Below are 16670 nucleotides of genomic sequence, written 5' to 3' on the forward strand. Positions count from 1 at the left end.
TGTGTGTGTGTGTGTATATATATATATATATATATATATATATATATAGTGTATGTACGTGTGTATATATATATTTTTTTTCTTTCACATGTATTACTAAGTTCAGCCTTTTAGCCCTTCAAATTATGGAGTATTCACAGTGCTGGCTTCACCTTGCCTTCAGTGCCTTGACCCTTACAAAGTAAGGGTTCCATTCCTTTACAGACTGTTTCATCAAAAAGTAAACAACCATTTCTGTGCTCCTACCACATGCAGGCTCAGCACAAGGTCAGGTATGTACTAGGGCCTTAGCATTATACAGTGCATTATAAAATGTCAGCACACTATCACTAGTTTGTGATTTTGTTGTAGCAGCAGATTCAGGGACTTCTTTAGACTGTTTTCTTCCCCATTTGGCAAATAAAAAAGTGAGATGCAATGCAGACCTGAGCCACTTTTTCTGACTCTATTCCCTTTTCACCATGGACACAGTTTTGGAAAGCTTATCAAGGCAGGAAACAGTTTAGGAAGTTTCTGTCCCTTGCAGGTTACTTCTGTTTTTTCTCTTCTCACTCTTCTCACTAAGAACTTTGCTGCTGGAAGTTTCCTGATGCTCTGCCCTGCACTGCCATTGAACATTTGAGGTCGCCTGCACTGAGCTATGTCTAGGGAGCCAATTTATTTCTATTTTATTCATTTATTAGATTTATTCTTTCTTTTCCTAAATAAAAGAGTATCCCACTTGTATACAAAAAAAAATGCTTAATTAAAGAAGATAGAGACTAAAGAAAGCCTTTATTTCTCTGGCAGTAGCCCCCTGGAAGCATGTGAATATAGGTTTTTTCCCTCCATTTTACTTCTTTTTGACAGAAGGCAGCCAGGTCCTTTGGGTCACCAAACCCCTCCATTCTGAAAACTGCCTTTCCTTTTTTTTCTCCTTGATTGCCTTCTCTGTATTCCCCTCTTTACACCATGCACAAGTACCCAGGCTCAGCTTCTGAGAGTTCTCTTTGGAGACCAACACTGATGAATGCTCTTTGCCTTAGCCAAAAGGAGGCTCTTGTACTGTGGACATCTGTTACATTCCTGTCTTCCTAGTGTCTGTGCCCACTTCCAGCTCCCCCTGCACATTGCCATACAGCCTGTCTCAGGGATCAGGGACCAAAGGTCCATGTAGAAGTAGTGAGCCTCTATTGTAAAAACAATTGTCAACATGTACTACCCCCACCTCTTTTATTCTTTCCTGTGTGTGTTTATCACTGGAGGCCTAATCTTTACCCCCATTATTCAAATCTGATTTGTACACAACCTGCTTTCTATGTCAAGAATAATAGAAGCCTTTGCATTCCCAGTCACGGTGGTCCCAATGCACGCAAAAATATTTCTATAACTGCTGGGGGTAGGGGTTCTAGAATAGGACTAAGTATAATCCAAAAAGAACAAAATCCACATAGTAACTCATTTAGGTAGATGCAGTTTCCAGAAATGCTTTAGAATATTTCAATTCCAAATGCGACTCATATTAGGAGTTAGCCCCATTATTGTTTTTACTCACAAGCATTCTCTGCTTATGAAAGTAGCATGGTCACAATTGGATCTTTGAATATTGGCCCTAAAATTCCTTCTATCTATAAACATGTTCTATATCAGTAACTGGAATGATACTACCCCAAAAGATAATAGAGAAGAATGGTTATTTAAGTCATCAACTCTATAGTTGGGTTGCCCAGACTCAGATACCTATTCTGCAAGCAGCTTGTCAATCAGTATTACCTACATTCTTATTGTTCACTGAATCCTAAAGATTCCAAAATACACAGAGCTTAATAGCAGAGAGAGTGTTCAGACTGTAGCCCAAGTGTATACTCATATGGTTTCATAAAAGTCAATACATTATGCCTGCTAACATATCAAAGGGAAAACTTAGGTTTTTACCAGCATCCTGTGTTCCCCTCCAAAGTATAGATTACATCATTGTAAACTTCTAAACAAAAGGTATATATGGGTTAGAAAGACAATAAACTCTATCATAAGTTGGGAGAAGCACATTTTCCTGTAGTTTTTGATGACTGGAAGAAATTGACCAGTTCCAATAGCAGCAAAGGACATTGCTTCATGCTTGGGTATCCTAAACGATAGGTGGACTACATGTAAGGGAAGAGAGCATAGTTTCAGACACCGTACACTTTATTCCGGTTTTATCTAGCTTTATTAAAAGCAATTTCTGGGATAGGAATTACACAGGAATATTTTAGAGAGGAGTCTGAGAGAGCACTGGAGGACACCATAAGGCTGAGATGTGGTTTTTTTGGGAAAAAGAATAAAACAATGGAAGATGAACAGATGGAGAAATTAAAGTGAAGCAGAAGGAAACGTGTGTCCCCTGGGCCTGCTCCTGCAGCCTGTGTGTGTTGAGTGGGTGAATAACCAGGCGCTGTCTTCTGCTTGGCTAGAGGTTGACCAGATGTCTGGAAGTAGCCAGTCTTGATTTGTGTAAAGAGGCAGGAAATAGATGTAGTGCTGAGCTGCAGGTGTTCCTCCAAGCCACTTCTAAGGTCCACTTCACATGGGAGATGTATCTGCAGTTTATAGAAGGGCTATAGAGTCTGTAGTAATTGGTATTTGATGATTTCTAAGGAATTACTATTCCTTTCCTAAAGTGATACAGTGGTATCATATAATTGTGTTCTTAAAAACATACACTGATTTGACTGATTGATTGATTGATTGATTCCTGCAAGAGTGAAATGTAGATATACCCTAGTGAGTAATTATGCCCATGGCTTCAAGTACTTGCACCCTGACCCAAACTCAGCATCTTGCTACTTATACAGAAAAAAGCAAAATGGACATTTAAACTTTTCAGTAATCATTAATGTTTCCAAAACAAGTGTCCTAGTGACAAAATCAGACCATTCATATTCTACTTCTATTTTACAAACAGAAAATGTTTTTTCTAAGTTTTCTTGATATTTGTATCACTTTAAAGAACTCTTAGGAGTTTGCTCTCTATCATTTTTATTGATAAGATTTTTTTAATAAGACCATGATTGTGGTTTAAATCATCATGTGTCATGTGTGGTATGAGAGCAATCAAGGTTATTTTTTAAATGACTTTTATTTTTAAAAAATCTTCATCTGGGATTTTATTAACACATATATCTGTCTAAATTATTAGAAGTATTTTTGTGTATGTATCAGAAATCATTTTTTTTTTCAGGCTTTAAAGATGACCTAGTAAATTTTTATTTTCATTTATTTTCTTTTTTAAAGATCTTGGAGTTCTTTGTAGAGGAAAGTAAGAAAGAATTCATAATGCTTGAGTCATTTTGTTTTCAGTTTACTTAAAAAGTTCTTCTTTATCTGTTTTTGCTGCAACTTGAGACATAGTTAATGATAATGTGGAAATGCATGAACTTTATTCTAGTAAATACAGTTCAGTAAAACCAAAATAAAAATCTTCAAAGGTTTGTTTTTAAAAGTATAAAGAAAAAGGAAATTAAAATAATGATAAATCCAGGTGGAATAAGCCTGTATTGAAACTAAGATACTAGATAATAATAATTTGAAGAACAGAAAGTTAAATATTTGAATTAAAATCAAGGCTATTGATTAAATTTTTCCTTAAGAAAAAATAATATACACCATGTAATTGCTTATCCTTTTTATCTTTCAACATAATTATTCTTAGTTGAATAAGTGAATAAAGCGAAAGTCAGATTATTAACTAAAAAAGAGAATAATTGAAGGATTCTAAATGAAATTACAGACAGGGAATCCCAGGCTAGTTTAGTGTTTATGTGCAGCCTGTCTGCTAATGTTTGGATTATACCAATTTTCTCCTAATTAAATTTGACATAACCTTTTGGTGTCCAAAAGGGTTTCATTGTTTTAGTAATACACCTAGAAACAAACAACCTACAAAACTAATTATGTAGAGAAAGCCAAGAACATTTGCACAGTAAATGTTGACATCCCCTTTATTTCAGTCTAAAAGGAGGATTTTGTGGGAGAGTGTAGATGAAATGTGAACATCACCATGTGGTCTAGAGGAAAAGTGGCTCCTGGGGACAGCAGGAAGGCTATGCTTAATTTTAGTATGAAAAGAAGTATAAAAACTATGAAGGAGTGGAGTCAATCTAGAAGATACACAGCAAACAGCAAGTACCTGCCAATCAGAGTGAGCCAGGTAAAGGACACTGATTTGTGCAGCAGGAAAACCTATTACAGCCTAAAAAGGGATTTATCATCATATGGGAGCCCCTGAAATTTATTAACAGAAAACACTACTTAATGTCATCATTTAGGGCATCACTTTGACACTCCTTCTAAAAAGGTGTCTTTTATTGTAGCTCCAGTGCCAATTTTCTCTTCTTTTACTGTCACCAATTAAAATTCCAGTGGACTGGGGAACTTTCCTAACCCTGTAATTCTGCCATAGTGCTTCGCCTGAGAGCTATCCTTAGAAAATGTTGTATTAACAGACTGCCAGTTCTATTTTTGAATTTAGGCTAAATAAAATATTCACAAGTTTTAACCATTACAGAACAATTCTTAGTGTGTTTACTTGTCATTCATTAGTTGATTCTGATTGTTCTTTTAAATGGTAATTTTCTTGAAATATTCTTACCAGTTGAGAAAAATGAACAGATCACATTCCATGTACCTGGCCATCTCAATTGCATTTTTCTTTCTCTGCAGCTGAAACCAAAAATTATTCATAAAAATTCTACAATTCTAACATAAGTAGCCTCAGGGGAGAGCAAATGCATCTATCAAATAAGTGATGTTAAGGATTATTAATGCAGAAGCCAACTGTTTTCAGTGTCACCATTAGAGCTTCAGTCTGTAAAACGCAGTGGCAGATCTTACCTTTTACATTTCACTTCTGCAAAAATGAAAAGATACTAAATGTGAAATTATGGACGTAAGTGTTATGGCAGTATCATATTGAAAAATCACATGAAGTTTTGTAATAAAAACTTACTCAGTAACCACTGAAGGGATGTCCAATTCTCTGACTGTTGAATAACTGACTTTATAATGCTTATTATAGATTATCACCAGCAGCAACAGTAGTAATAATGGATCAAAAATTTAGGGCCGCTTTTATATATGTAGCAAGAGCTTTCAAATTAATGCATAAATCTGAGGCTTGTCTTTTTCCACGTTCACGTTGCACCTCCAGTGTCTCCAGTTCTGATGGAGTGAACTGGAGAATGAAGAACCATGATAGTGAAGCCCAGTATCTGTCTTTTCTACAGCTGGGCCATCCTGGGGCCACTCCTCTTCCCTCTGTCCTTCTGCCACTGACTGTGAGCCTGCCACTCCCTCTGCTCCCAGCTTCCCTGTAGTCCTATCAGAGAGTTTCAGGACTGACATGCACAAAGGGCACCCCTGTTCTAGAGCTGTTCAGCTGCTTCACCATCTGGTCCTGGGTCCTCCTCATTCTGTCCTAAGACCCTTGGCTTATTTATTTGCATAAAGCACTAGGGACAATAGGTGCCCTCCTGGATTTCAGAACTGTCCTGCAAGAGCAGCTCTGGTCTTCCCTATTCATATTCAGATGGAAGCCCTGCTAGTTTCCAGGCCAGCATGGCCTGGGCCTCAAAGGGCACTGGGACTCTGTCTCTGCTGTAAGGAGCTGTAGATCCCACCGTGCTAACTGAGCAAGGGCAGCTTGGGCCCTCGCTGGACCCCAGGACTATTCCTTCCTGTCCTATGCTGACCTTCCTGTCCCTAAGCTCATGTGCTGTTCATCTGGAAACACCACCTTAAGCTACACTGCTGCTGTCTTTGAAGACAAACTTAGTCCTTTCTGGACTTCTGGTCTCCTCCATCAGCCATTTCATGTCTGGACATCCTTGGTTTAATATGTCATTAAATGTTTTTAAAGGTTCTCTCTCTTTAATCAGTATGACGCACAATCTTTTTGTTTACTGTTCTTTACTTTTCAAATTCATTATTCATGAATCCCAACGTGATCCAAATACCAAGTCTTCCTGGGGTTAATATTTCTAGCCCTGCTGGGTACCATGGCACACACCTATAATCCCAGCAGCTCGGGAGGCTGAGCAGGAGGACCACAAGTTAAAAGCCAGCCTCAGAAATTCATCAAGGCACTAAGCAACTCAGTGAAGAACTAAGTAATGCAGCGAGACCCTGTCTCTAAATAAAATAGAAAAAAGGGCTGGGGATGTGACTCAGTGATTAAGCACACCTGGGTTCGATCCCTGGTATAATATATATATATACATACATACACACACACATATATATGTATGTATATATATACACACACATATATACACACACACATATATATATGCATACACACAAACAAATATACACAAACATCACATATATATAGAACATATATATAGAGAGAATAGATATATATTCTAGCCCTTCCCCTTGTTTTATGACCTATAGATTTTTATACCTGAGCAGTGCCCCAGTCACATTTGAAATAAGCAAAGATTTTATCAAATGCAAGAGAGAATTGTGCATGGAGGCTCCCTCTCGGGAAGAAGAGTTTTGGCAAAATCCACATAGAAGTTAAGCACTGGGGAATTAGTACTTTGAAACTAGTTATATCCCCTTTGGGAAATCTTCACATTGTTCAGGGCTATACATATCTAAGTTGGTAGTTCCAGTGTTTTAGGACAGTAGCCTTACTATTGATATGAGATGGTAACCTTAGCTCTAGCTTAGAAAATGACAAGCTTAGGTGGGCACAGTAGCACACACCTATGATCCCAATAACTTGGAGGCTGAAGCAGGAAGATCACAAGTTCAAGGCCAGCCTCAGTAACTTAGCATGACACTAAGGAACTTAATAAGACCCTGCAAATAAAATAAAAATAAAAAAGGGCTGGATATGTGGGTCAATGGTTAAGCACCCTGGGTTCAATCACTGGTACCAGAAAAACAGAAAATGACAAGCTTCTGGAAAGTGGGAAATGTATTTATCCTATTCACCTTTGCCTCCCTTACATACCACTCTGTATTCCTGGCACAGAATGCTTACTATCTAACGACAGACTGAGTGTGAACTGGTGAATGTAGAGATTACAATTCACGCCACCTGAGGTCATGAAGGCAGAGTGAATGAGGGAAGCAAAGGGTGCCAGGTTCCAAGAACAAGGAGGAAACATGCGGTAAAAACCCAATAGCTCTACAAGTGATACTAAATGTCATGAAAACAGAGGGAGTCTTAACTCAGGCCTTAGAATAGTGGCCCCACTCAAAAATCTCAATCAAAAAAAATCAGGTTGTATGCTGTCCTTCTTGGAATATATTAAGCAGGAAAATGCCATGTCATCGTTGCATTTTTCAGACATGAGCTCTGACTGAGGGGCAGGGAATGGATGGGAGGGAAGTGTGGATTCCAGGAGTGTATAGCTACTTTTGGTATTTCAGGTGGGCTGTGAAGCCACCGGAGCTAGAGTGTGGAACAGGATTGGAGGGGAGAAAGGCCAGAAGGGCCATGTTCTGGAAATACTTTCCCTACCTCAGCAGAGAGGTTGGGGTAGGTGGAGAGGCTTGGGAGCTGGCTGTGCTCATGAAGTTGGATTTTATTCTGTAGCAGCAGGAGGCCATTGGGGATGTTAAAGGAGGGAAGTGACCTGATGTAAAACCACTTTTAAAGAGGTTGTTTCTGTGTGGTTGACATGGTTTATCTTCTGTCTTATTCTTGTGGGGATTGTGGTGACTGCAGGGTACACTCCTGTCTTGTTGAGCCCTTCTAAATTGTTTTTGACATTCAGAAGAAGGCCCTGGTATAAAATGGAGGCAAACTACTGGATTTAAAACAGCTTCACAGCTCACTAGCTGTGTGACCTTGGGCAACTTACTTGACTTTTCTATGTCTTAGCCTCTTTTCATAAAATAGAGACAATTGGACACAGGATGGTGATTTTTTAAAGCTAATGAGATAATACAAAGTACTTCAAACAGGACCTGGGAAGTAGAACTTAACTCAAAAGATGTTAGATTTTATTGTGTTTATGATGGAAAAGCAATTGGTATTTGTGCTTTGCTTTAAAAAAATGTTTTTTTTTTAAATATGCCACTGTGAGCTTTTAAAGAACCTTGACTTCTCAGCAGCTTTTGTTAACAACAACAACAACAAAAAATACTGTATAGAAATTCGAATGTGAAAAGAAGGGGTACAAGTCATCTATCAAGGTTTGAAATTCTAATTTTTAATTTCTTTCTCTTCCCATGAACTAGAGAACTCCTCTTGTACAATAGAACCCATCCTTGAATGTCTTTTACTTCTGCTTTGATTGGGTTTCAACCTTGTTCTTGTATTCTGATTCTTTCTGCCCTTTTCTTTTGTTCTTCTGGTGCTTGGTGGAGGTGAATGTCCCCTATACACACTTCCTCCTCGGCAGAGGACTGCCTGTGCCAACTACTATGGAGGAGATGGAATGTAGTATTGGCCTGATAATATTGAAATTTCTAGACCTGACCTTTGAAATTCTTGAGTCCCTTGGGTAGACAACTGCCAAGAATAACCTTGCCTATTGTGGAAACCTCTGTAAATGTACCTCCATAGCAATTAGAATAGTTCCCACCCAGCTGCAAACCATGGAAATTAAATGCAAGGCTATCAATTGCACATTTTCATACCTTGAGAGAGAAAGTTTTTCAGAGTCCTTCACCTACTGTTTTGGATTCCTTGTCTTGGGAATTTAGTTGGTTGTTTACTCTAGGGGCAATCCCCAGGTAACCTTGAGAGATGAAAGTCATGGGAAGCTGAATGCTGACTTCCCATGGTGTTCCTCCCTGCATTTTAGTCCATGATGGCCTGGCACCTGGGTACATACCTGCAGACCCAGAATGTTGGCACAGGATGCTTGCCATCCCTCAGACCCCACTAGGAACTGTTAAAGTGACATGGAAGAACTCTGGAGGTAGTCAGTTAGGCTTCTTCCTAGCCTCCAGTACACTTTTTGATTTTGTCAAGAGACAAGTCTGTGAATAATAATTTATTCAGATCTCAGGAAATCATTTTAAATATGTTAAAAAGAAAAATGAGATTGGTGAGTTTTGTATCATAAACCTTAAACTGGGGTGCCTTCTTTCCTCCATTCCCTCCCCCCAAAAAATTAAATTTTAAAACAAATAAGGTTTGAATGAAAATTTAAGAAAATATCTTAAATCATCAGCCAAGAATCTCTAATGCTCACCTGTGAGCAATTTTATTTTTGAACTGCCATGTGACAAGAGAGAAGATCACACATCAAATGCTGATGGATTTGGTGTCACAGAAATAAAGGAGGGCAGACAAGGAAGAGAAGGCAGAACTGAACAAGGAGAGGTGGTACCCTGTACTTGTATTTTTTTTTTCCTTTCAGGGATCAACTTAGAATAGTCTTTGTGTTCAGTTTTGTTTTTAAATTTCACACCAAATTCTTTTATTTCTTCTGGATCCGTAAACCTAAATTTAGCCTTGGAAAAAACCTAACCTAATTCGTTTTTCTATCCTCATTTTCTTTTCTAGTCCAGGTCAATGGGTAAGAAAATCATGAAGACTAAAGTACATGTTATCAGCCATCTGAGCCATTAATGCTTATAAGCACCCTTTATTTCAAACATAATGCAAAGTTACTCACATAAACCCCAAGCAGCCTTAACTGATCCTCAGCCCAGTGGTGAGGTGGCCTGGCCATGTTCTAGATGACATTTTACAGTGTATTTCCTTCTCAATCAGAGAGAAATGGGATTGGTTTTGATTCACAGAATAAGTAAGACAGGTTTGGACTAGTCAATAGATTCAAAACAAACAAATCCTTTGTGTTTCACAATGACAGCTCTATAGCAGACCAGGTGACAATGTTGTTGGAAGGCAGAGCAGATGCCCTTGATGCTGTAGAGCAGGAGAGATTTGAAAACACACCAGGACAATTAAATCAGAGGCTCATAGAACAGCAGCATCATTTTAAAGCTTCACTAATTTACTTCTGTGGTCACAGGTAAGAACCAGTGCTTCCAATAGAGAACAGTGACTGGGCAGCTAGGATTGAACTCTGGCCACCCAAGTAATCAACTGAGCTAAGTTTCCAAGCAAAGCCTTGGGCAGGGAGACTTAGAAGACAGATCTGCTTAGTGATTGCCTGCAGCTGTTCAATGTCGTTGCACCCCGGCAATGCTCTGAGGAGAGAGTGATAGTCACACTCATTCAGAAGAAACCATTGCAAAAGTTGCGCTCTTTTCCATGAACTGAAAAGGAATAAAGGGGCTGCATTTTCAAGCATCTTCAGATAATCTTAATGTTATTCAATACTTAGCATGTGATGAATATAACATTAAATAAAGACGATTTGTACACATGCATACAGACTCATTCACTCATTCACCTATTTGTGGAGCTTCTGCTTTGTGCCAGGTGTTCCAGAAGGACACTAAGGAAGTAGAAGGAAGCCAAGGGTGCCCTATTTCCCTCCAGGGAACTTGAACTCAGTAATCACAGGGTGTTGCCTAAAAAGAAAGGATAAGCAAAGCAGCACTTTGGAAGCACAGAACAGGGCGCTTAGCATAGAATGACTTTGGTACAAAAGGATGTCTCCTGTTGGAAAAAGAGAAGAAAGATTTCTTCTTTTTCCTGCAGGTACATACTGTCCATGATAAAAGACCATCTGACTCATCCACTACAGCCACAGCCATCAGAGCTGTTTCTGATAAAGGTGGCACAGGCCTGTGTACCTAATGAAGGCCACCCCCTTGCTTCAGGGGTCACATTGGGAAGATTGTGTCTGCACAAAGATGGACTCAATGCCTTTTTATCCTCGTGAATAAGTAACAAGCTATTAAGTATACAGTGAACGTAGCTCTGTGCAAGCTAAAACTGTGATGATTGATGGAATCCGATGTTTACTTGTCCCCTCTGTAACCTTAGATTAAAGTCACTGAAATCTTCAGCCTAGACTTCGGGAGAATGGCACGCACATACCAAGGGAATGGGCTGAGATGGATGATGTGGCTTCACAGGAGGTGGCGTGCATGGTCCCATCCCCAAAGGGATTAGATACAGAGACATCAGGAAACTGAGCAAGCCATTGAGGGAGGATAGGAGTGTACTCAGAAGTAGCAGAAGGGAATACTCAGAGGGCATGTTCTGGAGGATGGAGAAGAAAGCCTGGGCAGGGCGGGGTAGGGAAGAGAAATTGAACAAGAACCAATTGGTAATTATTCCAAAGAATGCAAGGGTGATTGAAAGGACCTTGGGGTGTGCCATTATTGTTCAGTGTCCAGACCTCAGCACAGGAATGATCATTTATAAATACCTTAAATGCACCTTGCTGGCCTTTTGTTGCTTTGCCATTTATAAAATTCTCACGTGTGTGTTAATTCTATAGTTGTTTCACATAGCCTTGAGAAGACACTGAGGCTCATAGTGGCTCAGTGACTTTTCCCAAATCACATGGCCAGGTAAAAGGCAGAAGCAATCTCAAATTCAAATATTTGAGTTCCAGATCCAGTAATCTGTAATGTCAAGATCCTGCAGTACAAGGGGGTCCTGGCTCTGAATGTGTCTGATTATTTATAAAATTCTTCATATATCATATGACTCTCCAAGCCTTTGAAGTTGCATTTCCTCACATTTCTGCTTGTCATTTCAAGATTTATACTGTTACATACCCTCAAGTATGCATGGGCATCAAATAGAATTTGGGAATTTTTTTAAAAATATGGATTAAAGAAATTTTTAACTCCAACATTCTGCACCAGATGATATCAGTAGTCCAGAAATTTTGTAATACACAGACTCCCCCCTCAACACCACCTCTATTTTTCCTCAAGCCATAGGGAATAGTTTTTAAATGCTCCGCCAAGATCTAAGAAATTTGAAGCCTGGCCATGTTCTGCCAGGAATCTTTGTGTTCAGTGAGAAGTACAACTGCTTAAAACTCTTAACTTCTCTCTCACTTTAGAAAGTCAGGCAGAAAACAATGGATTAATTTGACAGATGACACCAAATAAGAAAAATATTAGAAACAAGAAAAGGCGGGCTGGGGATGTGGCTCAAGTGGTAGCGCGCTTGCCTGGCATGCGTGCGGCCCAGGTTCGATCCTCAGCACCACATACAAAGATGTTGTGTCTGCCGAAAACTAAAAAATAAATATTAAAAAAATTCTCTCTTTAAAAAAAAAAAAAGAAAAAAAAAGAAAAGGCCATTTTCCTATAGAAGCTCATTTCTTTCTCTATACCACTTCCCTGGGATATCTGCCAATTGTTCACAGAAAGAGTAATGTTATCAATTTTTTAAAATTTCTCTCTGGAGTATTATGGAGATAAATAGCTGAATGATGGAGAAATAACTTACTTTCACAGTAGTAGTTTAGGAGGGGTAAAAAGAGCTCAAATGCAGATAACATTTGATGACATGAGCAATTTCAACCATGAATGAAGAAGTTGATATTTCTATGGGTGCAGTTTGAGAAAGATCACCTTTTTACAGCAACACTAGAGAGTTCTGTCCACGTATGAAAATGAGAGATCTGTTTGGGTATTAATAGATTTATTTGCAAGTCCAGAAATTCTACAGTTGAAAACCTAACTAAGAAAAATAAAATTCTCTTCCATTTTGCTTCAGGGCCAATGCAGGAGACCATCTATGACTTCTGGAGGATGGTGTGGCATGAAAACACAGCGAGCATAATCATGGTGACCAACCTTGTTGAAGTGGGAAGGGTAAGCTGGTGTCCACTACACATGGCCCTTTTGTTCCTTGCTTAGTTGGTAATAGAAAGTAAGGCATGAGCCAAGCTCTTGAAGTATTATGTATACTCTGAAAAATATTAAGTGCTCCACCTCCTCCTATTGCTTGCTGCACTTGCTTATAAATTATCAGTAAACATAGCCCGAATTGCTTTCATTTGTTGCGATAGCAACAGACAGGAAAAGCACTCAAGATTTAAAAGCCGTTGTTATCTGGCTATATTGAGCACACAAAAATACCTCTAAGCATGAATGCTGGTTGTTGGGTGTCAGAACTCCATGGGTGTTGCATTAGACATGACTGCATTCCCTAACTCAGGAAAATTGACTCTAAAAACAGCATAGAGTCCAGATTTACTCTTCAGATTAGAACTCCAGCATCTTCTCTTCATAGATTTGCCTTTTCTGAGACTCAGTTTCCTATCCTGTAAAATGGAGATTGCAATTCACCCCAAAGGTCTTTTATTAGTTTCTGTGTAGAAACACTTTTTGGGTGCTATTTTTTGTTTAGCCAGGAAACTCATAAGTGGCTGTAATTTCAGCAGTGCTATGCCACAAGATTATTGCAAAGTGAAATTTTAAAATGAGAAAATATATAGGATGTCATTGCCTGATTTATAATAATTGTAATTCTGTAGTTAGGCTCAAGAGAAGAACCAAGTCACTTCTTAGAGAAGATGGTATAACACGATTTACACTTTACAAATGCAGCCTACAAATTAGCCTAGAATTGAATTTTTTTTCAAGGCTGGGGATGGAACCCAGGGCCTCTCACATGCTAGGCAAAGCAGTTTACCACTAAGTTGAAATATTGGGTTAAAAAACAGAGAGGTATTGTCTTTTAAGATTCTCAGAAGAAATCAGGAGGCAGAAACCAGGAAGAAGAGAAGCATTGCAATTCTCTTATAACAAGATAATCAGTAAGTAGGAAATCCTTATTTCTAGCAACAGTGACAGACTAAATAGCCTGAAATCTACTAGAAACATCTAGAAGTTCTAGATAAAAATATAAACATGTATTTTCATACATTTTTCTAATCGTGTATGTGTGTGTGTGTGTGTATGTGTAGATATATGAAAAATGTGTGGCTTAACATTCAAGAGAATAAAGAAAACTACCAGGTCCCAGAAGTACAGTGAGGACTAGTGATCAGAGGGAGAATGGACATTGCAGCTTCCCTTGGGAGGCTGGTAGGGATGCTTTGTGTTCACCCTGGTGAGAGGTGGGTAGCCACAGTGTGCCTGATTTTGGATCTTGAGTTTTAAAGCCCACCAACGGTAGAAAATATCATCTTGGACCTGTGTAATGCTAATTTAACACTAAAACCCACAAAAGGAGGAAACTCAGATAAAGGGCAGACTAGGCCAATAGGAAGGTAGGATGGGGAAGGAAGAGAACACCAGCCATCTCAGGAAATGACAGGGAAGTGAATCCTGAGTTTTCATTTAGGATCCTGACGAAAATTACTTTACTTTGAACCAACCTAACTCTTGGTTCAAAGTAAAACAACTAATACAAATCAGAAAATACTTAGGGTTGTACACCATAAAGTATCATGTACAGTTCGCCCTCATGTACAGTTATACACTCATGGATTCAACCCACTGTGGATTGAAATTATTTGGGGGGCTGGGGTCGTAACTCAGTGGTAGAGTGCCTACCTCGCATGTGTGAGGCCCTGGGTTCGATCCTCAGCACCACATAAAAATAAATAAATAAAGATATTGTGTCCATCTACAACTAAACAAAAAATTTTTTAAAGAAAATATTTAGAAAACATTGCATCTATACTCAACATGTACATATTTTTTCTTGTCTTTATTCCCTAAATAGTATAACGTCTATTCATACAATATTTACATTGTATGAGTTATTATAAGTCATCTAGAGATGAATTGAAGTATATGGAAGGAAGGTTGGGCCTTAATTATATGCAAATACTGTGATTTTTTTATATAAGGGACTTGATTTTTATATCTACAGGGGGGTCTTGAAACAGATTATCCCACAGATACTGAGACGTGTGTATTAATCTTGTAGGATGCAATTTAAAACAGTACCTAAAAATCCTTAAATGCTACTATTAGAAAAGAAGAAATGTCAAACATTTAATTCAAGAAGATAGAAGAACAGAGTAAAACAAAAAAGAGAAAAAAGAAGATAATGAATATAAAAGCATAAACTTATGAAATAAAAAGCAAAGAAGCAATAATAAGTATCAATAAAATACAAACCTCTGCTAATAGATCAGAAATAAAAGGAAGATGCCCATATATAGAGAATTCAAGAAGTAGACTAGTGCTTTGTATCAGAATAATATCAATAACAAATTTAATAAATTAAGTACTTTTCTTAAAAAATATGATTTTCCGGGGCTGGGATTGTGGCTCAGTGGTGGAGCATTCTCCTCGCACGTGCGAGGACCTGGGTTCAATCCTCAGCAGCACATAAAAATAAATAAATAAAATAAGGGTACTGTGTCCAACTTCAACTAAAAAAAATAATATTAGTTTAAAAAATGATTTTCCAAGTTGTAACTAAACACTAATTACTTAAAAATTGAAGTACAATTTAAAACTGACTTAGAGAAATGTACCATACCCAAATATATTTATAGGTCCTACATATTCAATAAATAGATCATTCAAATTTTATAAATGATATGAATATGTGAAATTTCATAAATTTTATAAATGTATAAAATATAGGTACATGTTATAAATGTTATAAAAATTATTCTAAGGGAATTGAAGATGAAAAATTGCTCCACTGCTTTATTTTATGAGACTAGGACAAACTTGAAATCAATACCAGACAAGGACTACAGGATAAGGGAAAATTATAGGTGTCACAAATTGATAGGAAGAGCTAAATGGACCAATATGTCAAAACAGAGAACCTAGATGTCAACTACAGGCCTAAGTAGAAAGATATATAATTAGTAGGGAAAGCTAAGCTTTTCAATCAAGTGAGCTGAGACTTTTGGTTACCCGTGTGAACCAAAAATAAGTCCCTCCTTCATAAAATGCCACTGAATGTATAGCAAATAAAGACCAAAATATAGGAAATAAAGCTTTAAAACTTTTAAGGAAAAATGCAGAAGAAATAGTTTAAGGCTTTTGGTTTCTTCTTTCTTTCTTTTTTAAGTACATTTCATAGAAATCAAAAGAACAGTACATTAAGAAAAGGATTGGAAATTTGACTCTATTAACAGGTAATATTTTCTGTACAATTAAGGCTATATTAAGTACTATGACAAGAGGGGAGATACCATTATGTAAATCATAAAAACATACAAAGCAACATTTAAAGTTCCAAAAGTATAAAACTGTTTCTTTTCTTTCGATTTTGTTTCTACTAGGAGCCTGGTTGGGAGCTGGCTCACAGCCTGGTGCAGCAGGTGCTTGCTGTGTTACCAGCTAGAAGAGGTCTCTCCTACCACTTCTAGGAAGTGGGGTATGATGGTACCTGAGAATCTGCCAGCTCAGGTTGCCATAACAAAGTACCATAGGCTGGAAGGCTTAACCCACAGGAGTTTATTTTCTTGCAGTTATGGAAGCTGGAAGTCCAGATATATTTTGGCAGGAATGGGTGTCTGGGGAAGGCTACCTCCCTGGCTCTCAGTAGCTGCCTTCTTTCTGTGACTTTACATGTGGCCTGAGGGAAAGAGGAGCTCTCTGGGGTCTTTTCTTATAATGACATTGGTTCTATTAGATCAGGGTACTACCTTTATGACCTCATTTAATTTAAATTACTACCATATAGGCCTTTTTTCCAGATATAGCCCCACTGGGGGTTAAGGCTTCAACATTTGAATTTGGAGGGTGCACACATCTTCAGTCCATAAAACCTTCTCCATGAGGTTCTTGTAAAGATTAAATTAGCTTCTATGTGTCAAGCAGTTGAAGAACGTCCTACATATTATCAGGACTTAGTAAATGTAGACATTAGCTTAACCTTT

General features: G+C 38.1%; 1 protein-coding gene across 17 annotated transcripts in view; it reads left to right on the plus strand.

Annotated features, from left to right (window-relative positions):
- The window catches only part of Ptprm (protein tyrosine phosphatase receptor type M), an 825349-nt gene that overhangs the window by 749929 nt on the left and 58750 nt on the right, over nt 1–16670 (plus strand). For all 17 annotated transcript variants that reach the window (XM_048806549.1, XM_048806555.1, XM_048806560.1 and 14 more), the window contains one exon: nt 12584–12681. In XM_048806549.1, coding sequence (XP_048662506.1) covers nt 12584–12681 — 98 coding nt within the window. The remainder of the gene's footprint in view (nt 1–12583; nt 12682–16670) is intronic.

This window comes from Marmota marmota, unplaced genomic scaffold (assembly GCF_001458135.2).
Source record: "Marmota marmota marmota unplaced genomic scaffold, marMar, whole genome shotgun sequence".
Classification (NCBI taxonomy): domain Eukaryota; kingdom Metazoa; phylum Chordata; class Mammalia; order Rodentia; family Sciuridae; genus Marmota; species Marmota marmota.